The sequence below is a fragment of the Lagopus muta genome, chromosome 31 (assembly GCF_023343835.1).
Source record: "Lagopus muta isolate bLagMut1 chromosome 31, bLagMut1 primary, whole genome shotgun sequence".
NCBI lineage: Eukaryota > Metazoa > Chordata > Aves > Galliformes > Phasianidae > Lagopus > Lagopus muta.
The window spans coordinates 690,924-703,300 of record NC_064463.1 but is presented as its reverse complement, the minus strand read 5'-3'; the positions used below and the strand labels follow the sequence as shown (position 1 = coordinate 703,300).

Sequence of the window (12,377 nt, the reverse complement as noted above, 5' to 3'; positions counted from 1 at the left end):
TGTGGGGAGGGAGCAGGCAGCTTCAAGGCATTGGGATCCCCAGGAACAGGAGACAACGGCTCAGCCAAGAGTTTACTTTTGATTTACTTTTCAACTGCATCCAATAATTGCTGTCGTATGGTATCAGGCATGTGTCTTCTCTTTCCTTTTACGTTTCCCCAAACAGCATTTTCACTATTTTTTGTTTTCATCTTACATTTCTATTCTGAGAAATATTGTGCAGGTCTTCCCTGAATTGAAAATAAAAATGATTTTCCGCTTTTACTCCCTGAAACTTTTTTTTGACTGCAGATTCTGCCTAATATTGTGTCACATGTCACATTTATTTCCATTTAGTTAAGGTAAGTTTCCATTATTTCGTCTCCTCCTGCTTCCCTGCTTTCCCTCTGCTCTGGGGAAAGTCCTTCTGTTGCAGACGTGAGTCCCTGCAGAGGTGTGACTGCAGTGACCCATCTAGAGGAACAGGAGCATTTCAGGTGCCACAGCGGTTTGTTTTCCCTGTGGTGGTGGAATGGTGGGCATGGAGGAGGGGGACTTCCATTCTCAGGGTGGATGTTCACTTGGGAGGCTTTGTCTTGATGAATTCTACCAATAGTTGCATCCACCCCACAGAAAGCTGTGCCCTCCGTGCCATGTCACAGGTCACCTCTGCACTCATGGAATCAACACAGGCACAGACAGAGCTCCCAAGGGAACAACCATCCCCCCAGGTGCCCATGTGCAAGGCTGTTAGGTGTTACTGGTTTTTTGCATTGGCCTCCAAAGTTGGAGGCCCTGTGTGCTGCAGCATCATCAGCATGAGTGAGAGGTGGTGGGAACGGTCCTGTGATGGGTGTGCTGTGTGTGATGGATGGCTGTGGTGTTGCTGGTGATACTGGTACTGGTGGGCTGGATGGAATGGAGCTTACAGTTCTGCTCACAGGAGCAGAAGTACTCTGGCTTGTTTAGGGGACTAAATATCAGTCAGTGGGCAAAAAACGGTGTGAGGGCAGTCATTTTGCTTCTCAAACTTCCTACTGCTGCTGTTATCTACAGTGACAATGTCTCACATTCTTGGAGTGAGGAAATGCAAAACTGTGCAGTCAGAATTCATGCCCCTAGAAGAACATTTAGAATGCAGGGCAGAGGGCCAGACAGGGCACTGCGTCAATATCAGTGCCACCAAAAAAGGATGGACAGTCTTAGTAATTGGGGGCCCCTGGCTGGCGAGCACTGAGGCTCCCATTTGCCGCCTGGCTGTAGGGGCAGCGTTGTGATCAAGGCTTTGGGTATTCTGATCTTGTGAAGGCTTTTGGGAAACTGGGTATGTAGGCTCCTGATGGAGCCCTCTGAGCAAGCAGGGCACACGTGTGCTGGGGAGCAAGCTCTCTGGAACGATTTCCAAGTCTTTAAACAAGGTCCAAAGAGGCAAGAGAGGGGAATTCAGTGTGGCAGAGAAGGGCTGAGGGATGTTGTCACTGTGGGAGATTGCAGGGAAAAACCTCTGAGCTGTCCTATAGGATCATACAGGGACTCCTCAGAGAAGATCATGTTGCCAATACCCCATCCAAAATCTTCTTGCACCCTCTAGGGGTAACTGCACTTGCTGCTTCCCTGAAGTGCCTGTAGACCAGTGTGCATAGCGTGGGAAATGAGCAGGATGAGCTGGAGATCTGTGTACACACCTTAGAAGTGATTCTTTCTGCACAAGCTGGCAGCTCAGCACTTGCCTCCAATGGTAGCGCTGTTTTGCCTGAAACGCTGTGAGAATCCTTCTTTGTTTTTTTTTTTTTTGGTTTTTTTTTTTTTTTTGGCTCAGAGCTTGCTTCCTGAGGTATTTCTTGTGATAAGACTGACTTGTCTAGAAGATGAGTGATGGGTGTTGTTGTATGGCAGTCAACATTACTGTGTGGACAATTTTAGCTGTTTGCCTTCAGAAGATAGTGCTCAGGACTGTTTATTGGCGGAAGACCTAGCGTGTGAGCAAATAACTCCTGTTTGCTATGGAAGACTGGGGGACGATGCCATTGCATCCTGTGAAGGCAAGGCCAGGAAGATAGGAACAAAGGAATTTGCTGCTGAGATCCCAGAGCCAGAAGCTGCCACTCCAAGGAGAGCTGACTCAACCACTTTGGATTGAAGCTGTCACTCCAAAGACAGCTGACTCGACCACCTTGAAAACACTGGAAAGGGTCCATCATTCTCGTCATGGTCATCATCAATAGAACGACTCTGCCAGATGACCCACCACTACTGAAGAGCAAAGACTGAACTACGAACCTCGCTGAATCCATGGTGGTGACTATCTCCCTCTTGCTTCCTATAAAGACTCCTTGCTGCTTCTTTCCCATCTTTCCTATCGCCCTCCTTCCCCATCACCCTAAATCGTAATAGTGTCTGTCCTCCCCTTCCCCATCTCCCTAATTAAGATTTGTAATAAACTGGTCGGACCAACATTTGAACCGTTGCTTCTTAATCTCATGCCGGGTATATAGATAATAAAAGAACCTCCTCTCCCTCCAATAAATTGGAGCAAGACAGATGCCCATCTGGACTCTGTGATCAGTCCATACTGTTGTATCACAAGGAACAACTAGTGAGACTGCAAAACCATCAGAGTAAGGCAATGCCAGGTGAGTGCCAGTGCAGGAGTTGAGGTGAGTGTCTGCACCCTGCAGGGAAAAGGAGGCGAGCGTAGGACTGCATGGAACAGCCTCTGGTGGAAATGGCCAACAGCACTGGCAAGGCTGAAGGGATCTGACAGAAAACCAAGGTCTTTGTCCTCTAGGATGTGGCAGCTGTGTCTGCTGCTGAGTCTCAAGAGGGTACACGTTGTCCTCGTGCCATGGGGGCCTCCTTGCCTTCCTTACAGCCCTGTAGGGAGGGCAGTAGGTGTCCTATCACTCTCCCTCACACACCGCTCTACAACCATGTCCCACTGACCATGTGAGAGCCTTGGGCCATCAGGGAGGGACAGGACCACCCTTCCCAGAGGCTGCAGCTATGGCCCTACCCTTCTGTTGCATCAGGCATATCATGGGCTTGCCTCACTCTCAAAGCACCTGCACCAGGGCCTTTGCCTGCCGGGAATCACGACCTCCAGTTATCTGCTCTAACATGGATGTGGGGAGGCTTTGTTGGTAATGGCTCCACAGGGACCAATTAATACTCCAACACTCTCCAACATTTCTGGACAGCATTTTGACTGCACCTTCATCATTTGGTTACAGCCGTCTTTTCTCAGTACCTGAAGTTCATGGACACTACACTACATCGCTGTGGGGCTCATTACAGTGCAGAAAGACCTAACAAGGCATTTCCCTCAAGTCTTCAAGACTTGAACTGTTCATGAGGGAGGTCTCAGTGTTGTAGACAAAGTTTTCCAGGAGCACTGTCCAAAAAAGGAGTTGTCATATTTAAGGGTATTTTTATTACTGCAGACACAAGAGATGTCAGTGAATGTGGCTCAACCCCTGTGACACAGATGTCAGCTCCATCAGGGAGAGGGAGGCACAGCCAGCATGGGGATAGCATTGTGGGGATGCAAGAGGGAAATGTAGTCAGTGAGAGCTGATAAGGGGATAGTGACTGCACCAGACAAAGATGGGAATTGATGTAGATGGAGGAGAAAGAAGCCTGTGGAAGAGGAGGGATGCTTGTGGCCAAATGTGTGGTCCGTACTTGTTTGACTGGGTGTGTTGGAGGCATGGGAGGGAGCTGACTCCCTCCAGGACCCAGGACTTCAACCTGAGGATAAGATGCCTCAACTGATTCATCTGGATCCCATCCCTATCGAAGTGTAAAGGGCTGTCAAGCAGAGCCAGGGAGCTGCAGGGAGATGTGTGGGGGGAAGGAAAGAGCCCCTCCCCCCCCCCCCCCACAGCACAGGGGCCTTCTGCTTCTAGAGGTGCTGCATGGGATTGGGGGCTCACAGTTGCACTGCACGCTTGGTACCTAACAGAGGGGACTTTTCAAGGACGACCCAACATGGGACTTTCTGCCCTGTGTTAATTTTCCTGCCCTTAGGATAGGGATGACTGGCAAAATGGGAGAGGAGCTGTCTATGTTGACACATCACTGAGACTGCTGTACTGCAGCTTTGGAGATGAGTAGGATTGTGAGCAGTATCTTCGTGTTCCATCAGCCTTTCCTCACTCAGTGTACAGAAAGAGCATTAGCTTTGTTGATCCCTCTCAGGCTTTCATATCAGAAAGTCTGTTTATTGACACGCCTTAAGGCTGTGCTGCCATTCAGCAAGACATAGACAGGCAGGAGAGGTGGGCAGTAAGAAACCGGATGAGGTTCAACAAAAGCATGTGTAGAGTCTTGCATGTGAGGAAGAATAATTGCACGCACAGGTACAGGCTGGGGGATGAGCTGCTGGAGAGAGGGACCTGGGCGTCCTGGTGGATGACAGGTCAGCCATGAGCCAGTAGTGTGCCCTCGTGGCCAAAAAGGCCAACGGCATTCTGGGGTGCATTTAAAAGAGTGTGGCCAGCAGGTCGAGGGAGTGATCCTCAGTCTCAGTGATGTGTCAACATAGACAGCTCCTCTTCCATTTTGCCAGTCATCCCTACCCTAAGGGCAGGAAAATGAACACAGGGCAGAAAGTCCCATGTTGGGTCGTCCTTGAAAAGTCCCCTCTACTAGGTCCCAAGCGTGCAGTGCAAGTGTGAGCCCCCAGCCCCATGCAGCACCTCTAGCAGCAGAAGGCCCCTGTGCTGCTGGGGGGGGTCCTTCCTTCCCAATAGACACCAATAGAAGGCCCGGTTTTCTCCCTCCTGGTTGGGAAATGCCTTCCCAAAAGCAAACAGTGGGCTGGAGGAGAAACCAAAACCAAATCCTGATTGCACCTTTCCCTCTCCTCATTCCACGTGCTGACATTTATTTTGAGAACAAAAAGAAGACAGTGAAGAAAGCTCCAGAACAACTCAGCTACTTTATTGACCCCCTTCCCTTTCCTCTACAGATGATTCTCAGAAAATCTCCAAGAGCCACGTTACTGCTCTCCTGACCCTTCCCTCATATTCATCAGCGCACTCACAGATTACTGAGAGCAACACATGCACACAGACACACAGAACATCCCCACACAGACACCTCTCCTTAGGAAACGGCATCAAAAAGCTGCTGGCAGGAAGAACAGAAGAGGAAAGCAGGATTTGGGTAGCAAGGAGAGGCCATCTGAAGCTCCTGGGTGAAATCCATTCTGCAGAGGGTGCCAGTGATGCCATCTCCTTTGCAAACTCCTCCTGTGTGGGGAAAAGCATCTGGGTCTCCCTCATCCTTGGGCTCACCAAAATTCTTAAGGTCTCTCTGTAGGGGGTTTCCCCATGAGAAAGGAAGTGCCAGCCCAGAGAAACTTCCTGCACCAGAGACACTTGCAGGGCCTCTTTATCATACAGACTGGACAATGTTTAATGACGACTGAGCTCGGGATGAGCTCTTCCTGCAGTGCAGGCATTTCTAGGGTCAATGCTCTGAGAGGATCCCCTGGCAAAAGCTCTTCCCATACATGGCTGTGACACATCCCACTCCGGATTTTCCTTTGCATGGCCACCCAACACAGCAACTGCAGCTGGAGGACAGCAATATGCATAATTCTCATGCAACGAAGGAGAAAGAGCATTGAGTTTGGCCGCAGAGCTCTTCCTCTACTCAAGAGATTTGTAAAGTTCATCACCACACAAAGCCACAGGTGGTCACCATGCTGTGGCTCTGACTGTAGCTCTTCTCACCTTTGGAGCTCTGCACGCTCTGTATCTTGTGTGGCTGTGTTGGTAGGTAATGAGGCTGGAATTGCTTTTGAAGGTTCCCCATATGTTGTGATTCTTCTACAGCCTGCATGCACTGTGGATGTGCTTGTGGGTGTTGAGATTAGACCTTCTTTTAAAGCTCTTCTTGCACTCAGGACACTGAAAAGGTCTCTCTCCTGTGTGGATGCTCTGGTGGCATTTCAGTTCAGAACTGCTTTTGAAGCTCTTCCCACACTCAGGACACTGAAACGGTTTCTCTCCTGTGTGTATGCGCTTGTGCAGCTTCAATTCAGAACTGCTTTTGAAGCTCTTCCCACACTCAGAGCACTTGTAGGGTTTTTCACCTGTGTGGATGCGGTGGTGCGACTTAAACGAAGAACTGCTTCTGAAGCTCTTCTCACACTCAGGACATCTGTAAGGTCTCTCCCCTGTGTGGGTGCGCTGGTGCCTCTTTAAATTAGAATGGCTTCCGAAGCTCTTCCCACACTCGAAGCACTTATAGGGTTTTTCACCTCTGTGGAAGCGCTGGTGCAGCTTCAATTCAGAACTGCTTTTGAAGCTCTTCACACACTCGGGACACTGAAATGGTTTCTCTCCTGTGTGTATGCGCTTGTGCAGCTTCAATTCAAAACACCTCTTGAAGCCCTTCCCACACTCAAAGCACGTGTAGGGTTTTTCAACTGTGTGGATGCGATGGTGCAAGTTCAATTCAGAACTGCTTCTGAAGCTCTTCTGACACTCAAGACATTTGTAAGGTCTCTCCCCTGTGTGGATGCGCTGGTGCCTCTTTAAATCAGAACTGATTGTGAAGCACTTCCCACACTCAGAGCACTTGTAGGCTTTTTCACCTGTGTGGATGCGCTGGTGCCTCTTTAAACCAGAGCTGATTGTGTAGCTCTTCCCACAGTCAGAGCACTGGTAGGGTCTCTCCCCTGTGTGGAAGCGCTGGTGCAGCTGCAATTCAGAACTGCATCTGAAGCTCTTCCCACACTCAGGACACTGAAATGGCCTCTGGCCTGTGTGTCTGTGCTTGTGAAGCTTCAATGCAGAACACCTCTTGAAGCTCTTCCCACAATCAGAGGACTTGTTTGCGGTCATTGATGAGTGTATGCACTGGTGGTTAACGATGCTGGAATCTTTTTCAAAGCTATTTCCACACTCAGTGCATGCATTCTGCTTTTTCTGCTGGCACACATTCTTGTTCCTGGGTTCTTCAGGCACTCTTTGACCTAGGTTGAAGTCCAACGGGCTCCTCCCTGTCTTTCCCAGACCCTTTCCCAGTGGCTCCATGATCTGCTCACCCTGACCTTGCTCCAGGACTCCTTGGACATCCCTTCTCATTTCTTCCACACAAACACCACCCCACTGCCTTTCGGCCACACCACTTTCCTCCAGGTCCTCCAGCGTATCTGCAATCCCAGTTCCTGCTGGATGACAGGAAATCCAGAAATAGCACACAGTGCCCAAAATAACACACAGACAGAGATGGCTCTTCCAGACCCAACCTCCTCCTTCCCTCCACCACCTCACCTGGGCTGAGGTCTCCTGGCACGGCCTCAGGGCTACGCACATCTGGGATCCAGGGCTCTTCCCCTCCTTCAAGCAGGGAGATCAGCACGGGTTTGGGAGCTGGAAGTGGAGCTTCAAAGAGAAACAGGGGAGATGAGAACAATTCCCTCATTCTGGCACAATGCCTCTTCAACAGCTCCACTCTGTGTCCCCTCCCCAGGGAGAAATCTCACTTTGGGCCTGAATGACGCTGGGCCCACAGCTTCCTTTGAAACAAAGAGTCCTTTTACAACTCTGAAAACTCCGAAGGGATTTTTTCTTTAAAATGAACTTGAGAAGAGTTTGTTTATTTTCTGACAAATATCAATGACCAAGGCATCAAAATGTTTATGTCAATTGAATGCAAAATCCTACATTGTAAAGGAGTAAGCAGGGAGTCATCTGTTAGCTGGAGCTGGTGGCATGATGTAAAGCACCAGTAGAAGGGCTGGTTTTCTCCCTCCTGGCTCATGCCTGCTTGCGAGCACTGACTCTGGGGCGTTTATGAGTCTGCTGTGCATACTAATCCCTCCTGATATTCACGCTTCTCATATATATACGCTTCTCAACGTATATCTTTTGTTGCTGCTATAGTAACTACTATGTAACATCATGGCAGTTATTGTAGGTCCGGCCTGCAGAGGCTCCTTCTGTGCAGCCAAAGGTGCCCTAACGAGGAGGAAAGGCAGCAAAGCCCTCACCCAGCGAGGCCACGCACTGGTACGTCTCCAGCATCACGTCCCGGTACAGCGCTCGCTGCGCAGGGTCCAGCAGCGCCCACTCCTCCCTGCTGAAATACACGGCCACCTCCGCAAAGCTCACGGGCTCCTGCAAGCAAAGAGGCTCCTTGCTGGGAACAGCCAAGGCCCAGGGAAGCAGCTCACACAGGACACAAACTCCCGTCCCAGCCGCTTCTCTGGCCCCAGCAAACACACGCTGGCTGAGGCCACCTCCCTCTCCCCTGCATTCACATCCCCTCCGCCCCTCGGCTTCTCCTGCCTGCTTCCCCCAGCCCCACCTGAGATGGATGTGCTGAGGCCATCTGCTGCTCTCCTGCAGCTGAAATGATCACGGCTGGAAGGCAGAAGTTACATTGGAGCCTGCAGGGACAAGAGAAATGGCAGGGGAGCTGTGAGGGAACACAGCAGTCCCTGTCCCAGCCCAGCCCTCCACAGCCCATCTGCAGGGCACTGCCTGGGGGATGGCACAGCAGGCCTTGCACAGGAACACAAGCAGCAACAGCACTGATAACGCTCTGCCTACAGCTGATTACAAATCACAAAGCTGACTCCAACTGGGTGGCACAAAGAACTGACACCCGGTTCAACAGCTGAGGGTACATGGACTGTATGCCTAAAGACAATGCATAGCAAGGAGGCAGTCATCTTACCCCTAAACAGGGAGCAGCCCAAGTGCCCCTTGAGCTCTCCTGCACAGCAAGGGCTGCACGACAGGATCTCCCAACAGTCAGGGATGGCTCTCAAGATCACACCTCTACAGAGATCCCACTCAGCTTCATGTCAAGACACCTTGCTGACACAGGTCTTCTGTAAGAGACCCAGGGTTCATTTGGAGCTTTGTGAGCTTCTCTAAGGTGATGTGCTACAGTGAAGATCTCAAGGTAACCACACAATCATAGAATGGCCTGGGTTGAAAAGGTCCTCAATGACCATCTAGTTTCTACCCTCCTGCTATGCGCAGGGTCACCATCCACCACACCAGGCTGCCCTGAGCTACATCCAGCCTGGCCTCGAATGCATCCAGGGATAGGACATCCACGACCTCCCTGGGCAACATCGTGCAGTGTGTCACCACTCTCTGACTGCAAAACATCTTCTGAATATCTAACCTAAATCTCCCTTGTCTCAATTTAAAACCATTCCTCCTTGTACCATTACCATAAGTGCTCGTAAAAAACCGTTCCCCAACTAGTTTATGCTTTTCTTTCACGTCCTGGAAGGCCACGATGTGGTCTCCCCGGAGCCTTCCCTTCTCCTCGTCAAACAAGCCCAGTTCCTCCATTGCACCAAGAATGCCTCGGCGGCTAAATTTCCCTCCTCTCCCACCAGGGGGAGGAAACTGGGGGCTGCCGTGGGCGGGGGAATGAAAATTCCCCCCTTGGAGGCTTTGCATTCAGACAGTCAAAAGGAGGCATCGGGGAGTTGAAAGCTTCCATCAATCAATCCATGCGTGCAGAGGAGCAGAGCGAGGTCATCTCGTGTCTCCCGTGGCCCACAGGGAGAAACGCAGTCCCAGCTGGGCTGTGTTACAGAGAACCGACTGGGCAGCAGAGCGCGCTGAGCTCCTCTGCTCACTTCCTCGCTGTCCCAGCTCCAACCCCTTCCCGTGCCCCTCGGAGCCCAAGCCCGGCAGCAACACGCCTGGGAACCGCTGCTCCCGTCCCCTCGTGGTGCTGCTCGCCAGGGGAGGGAGAACTTCCTGCAGCTCGCAGACAGTCCCACACAGCGTGAGGGGATGGGTATAAAAAAGCACACAGATCAACGAGAGTAAGGGATACAAGCAACCAAACAACAACTACTACGGAAGAAAATCTAATTAGTATTAATACCGCTTGACGATAAGAAGTCTGTCCCCTGATTTAAAAAGAACCCGATTTGTTCTTGACCTCCCAAAGCTGCAGGTCATCTACTAGTCCTCAAGAAGTGCTGCAGCCCTCCCCAGTCCCTGCTTCGAAATGGGGTTCAATATGAAGAGAAAAATGCCTGCAGCTGCTCTGCACGGGCCGCGAAGGGCTCCTACCTTGGGTGCGGAGCAGGCTGCTCCCGCCTCTGGTGCGGGCAACCGGGCTCCTGGGAGTCGCGGAGAGCAGAGGATGCCGAGTGCCCTCAGCCCGGAGCTGGCCGCAGCACGGCCTCGCTGCTCCTCCTGCCACCGCCGTGCTGCCCGGACGGTTTCCAGCCAGGCTCTGGCCGCTTCGGCACAGCCTCAGGTCCAGGCAGCAATTCCCACAGCGAGCACGCCCTGAGCCGGCTGCCGGGCCTTGGGCAGTTTCACAGCTCCTTCTCATGGCACATCTGCACCCGGGGGAGGGGGGGAGGTATGTGGGCTGCGTTTTGTTACGCTAATGAAGCATCCCTTTCTGCTGGCTCTCTTTGCTTCCTTAGGTTAAGCTCTACAAGGGCCAGCTCTGCTCTTCGCTGCTGTAGATCTACAGATTTTAAGGTCACCGAAAAAGAACTGCCCTCGGGTTAACCGGGGGTTTGTGTCTGGGGAAGAGTGCTTCCTGTTCTGTTGCATTTTCTGTGGGGCAAAAGTGGGCTCCTAGTTTCATTTGGCAATGTTTAACCTCTACGCATCTTGAAGGGTGAAGAGTGAGTGTGCTCCCCTTGAGGGTGGATCCATAGCTGGAGGTTCGGTCATGGCGATCCTTGTAGGAGGACAACCCTTGGGAGCAGGGTCCCACTTGAGGTGGTATCTGGAGAATTCCAAGAACCTCACGGTTGAAATCTTGCAGGAGTGAGGCTATAATGTGCTCGGGAATGTAAGCTTTGAAATACTTTGGAGAAATCATCACAACAGAAATGTATCAGGGGCATTTGCAGTTAGCTGCCAGGAAGGGGCCTGGTAGGATCATGTAACAAGTAAACGTCCAAACTGGTTTTTCATTGTTGTCATCTTTGTGATTGTTAAGTGTTTCTGTTATAAAATGATTGCTTGTGGAATTCCACATACAATACAAGTGCTCTTGTTGCTGGGGACATTGGTTATAGCTCTTGCCCAGGGAATTTGGTATTCCCGTGCCCTGGGGAAGTAAGCAGAGTCCATTACCCAGCAAGGGAGACTTCATAAGCGGCTGCTGTGTGGTGTGAATGCTGACTATTGGATGCAAGGTGTGAGTGGTGTGAATGTGGGAATCGAGTCTAATTGGCTATTGGTTTAAAGAAAGGACAACCAAAAATCTCTTTTTAATGCTTTTATTTTTTAAAGGCTTTTTTAAGGCTTCTTTGAGGCTAGCATCAGAATGCGCTTGTGCTTGGAGCCAGCAGCTTGTGGGCAGGCTCCTGAGTCACCAGGGGTGGAGCTGCCATTTTAGCAGCATGGTTTAAATACCTGTCCTCACCTTCACACCTGATAGCTAGCTTCCACCCATGAGCTGCATCAGGTGAGAAATCATTGTTTGTGCTCACTGAGAAAGGGGAGGTTCAGTGAGTGAGCACAGCCCACGCTTCCCATAGGGTGCTACATCTGTGTGTGGGAGGTGGTGCAGTGGTGTGAATTGTAAGCTCTGGTCCATACTTGCTCAGGAGACTGGCTTTCCTTGGCAGTCCCTAAGGCCCAAGACTGAAACATGGTCTCCACTAGACAGTGGTCTCATTCTAAGAAGACTGTGGCAACCCAGATGGAAAGCTTGCTGAGAAATGCTGTTCAGGCCTCTGGCTGCAAGGAGTGCCTGAGCCTACTTCTGCCCGGGGGAGTGGCAGGGACTTCTCCTGTATGAGGTGTGGGTTTAGGGCGTTTAGTTCAAGGAGCGGGAGCTCGAGTGATCTTCTGCTCAATACCTTCAGGGGCAGTGAGGGACTGTGAGCGGGATTGGAAAGCACAGGCGATGAATAATTGGCTCAGAGGCTGGTGTCGAGCCAGAAATTTTTGATTCTTTGATCGTGGGGCAGTTTACTCGGCCCCTGGCTTGTCGTCTGTCCATGGAACCCACCTATCTCAAAGGGGACAACAAATACTAGCGCACGAAGTAGCAGGGCTTATTGAAAGAGCTTTCAAATAGCTATGAAGGGGGAAGGGGACAAAACAGGCCTCTCAAGAGATGAGCCTAGGGGAACGATGCTTGAGCTGGGGTGTGGCAGATGACTCGTCTGAAATGTGTCTATACCCATGGGCGCAGCATGAGCAACAAGAAGGAAGAGTTGGAAGCAATTGCGAGTCAGGCTAATTATGACCTTGTTGCTATTTCTGAAACATGGTGGGACCACTCCCGTGACTGGAGTGCTGTGATAGATGGCTACAAGCTCTTCAGAAGAGATGGATGAGGAAAGAAGGGTGGTGGTGCGGCCCTTGATGTTAAAGACTGTTTCGAGGTTGAAGAGCTTGGGGTTGGGAATGATAGAGTGGAGTGTGTAT

The 12,377-nt window shown here is 51.0% G+C and overlaps 3 protein-coding genes across 4 annotated transcripts in view; 2 read left to right on the top strand and 1 right to left on the bottom strand.

Annotated features, from left to right (window-relative positions):
* The window catches only part of LOC125686098 (zinc finger protein 485-like), a 322,586-nt gene that overhangs the window by 76,238 nt on the left and 233,971 nt on the right, over window positions 1–12,377 (bottom strand). The window contains exon 4 of the mRNA XM_048929746.1: window positions 7,266–7,376. Within this exon, the coding sequence (XP_048785703.1) occupies window positions 7,266–7,376 (111 nt within the window). The remainder of the gene's footprint in view (window positions 1–7,265; window positions 7,377–12,377) is intronic.
* The window catches only part of LOC125686093 (zinc finger protein 420-like), a 62,873-nt gene that overhangs the window by 13,133 nt on the left and 37,363 nt on the right, over window positions 1–12,377 (top strand). The window lies entirely within an intron of this gene.
* LOC125686110 (coiled-coil domain-containing protein 81-like) overlaps window positions 1–12,377 on the top strand; it is a 312,318-nt gene that overhangs the window by 285,067 nt on the left and 14,874 nt on the right. The window lies entirely within an intron of this gene.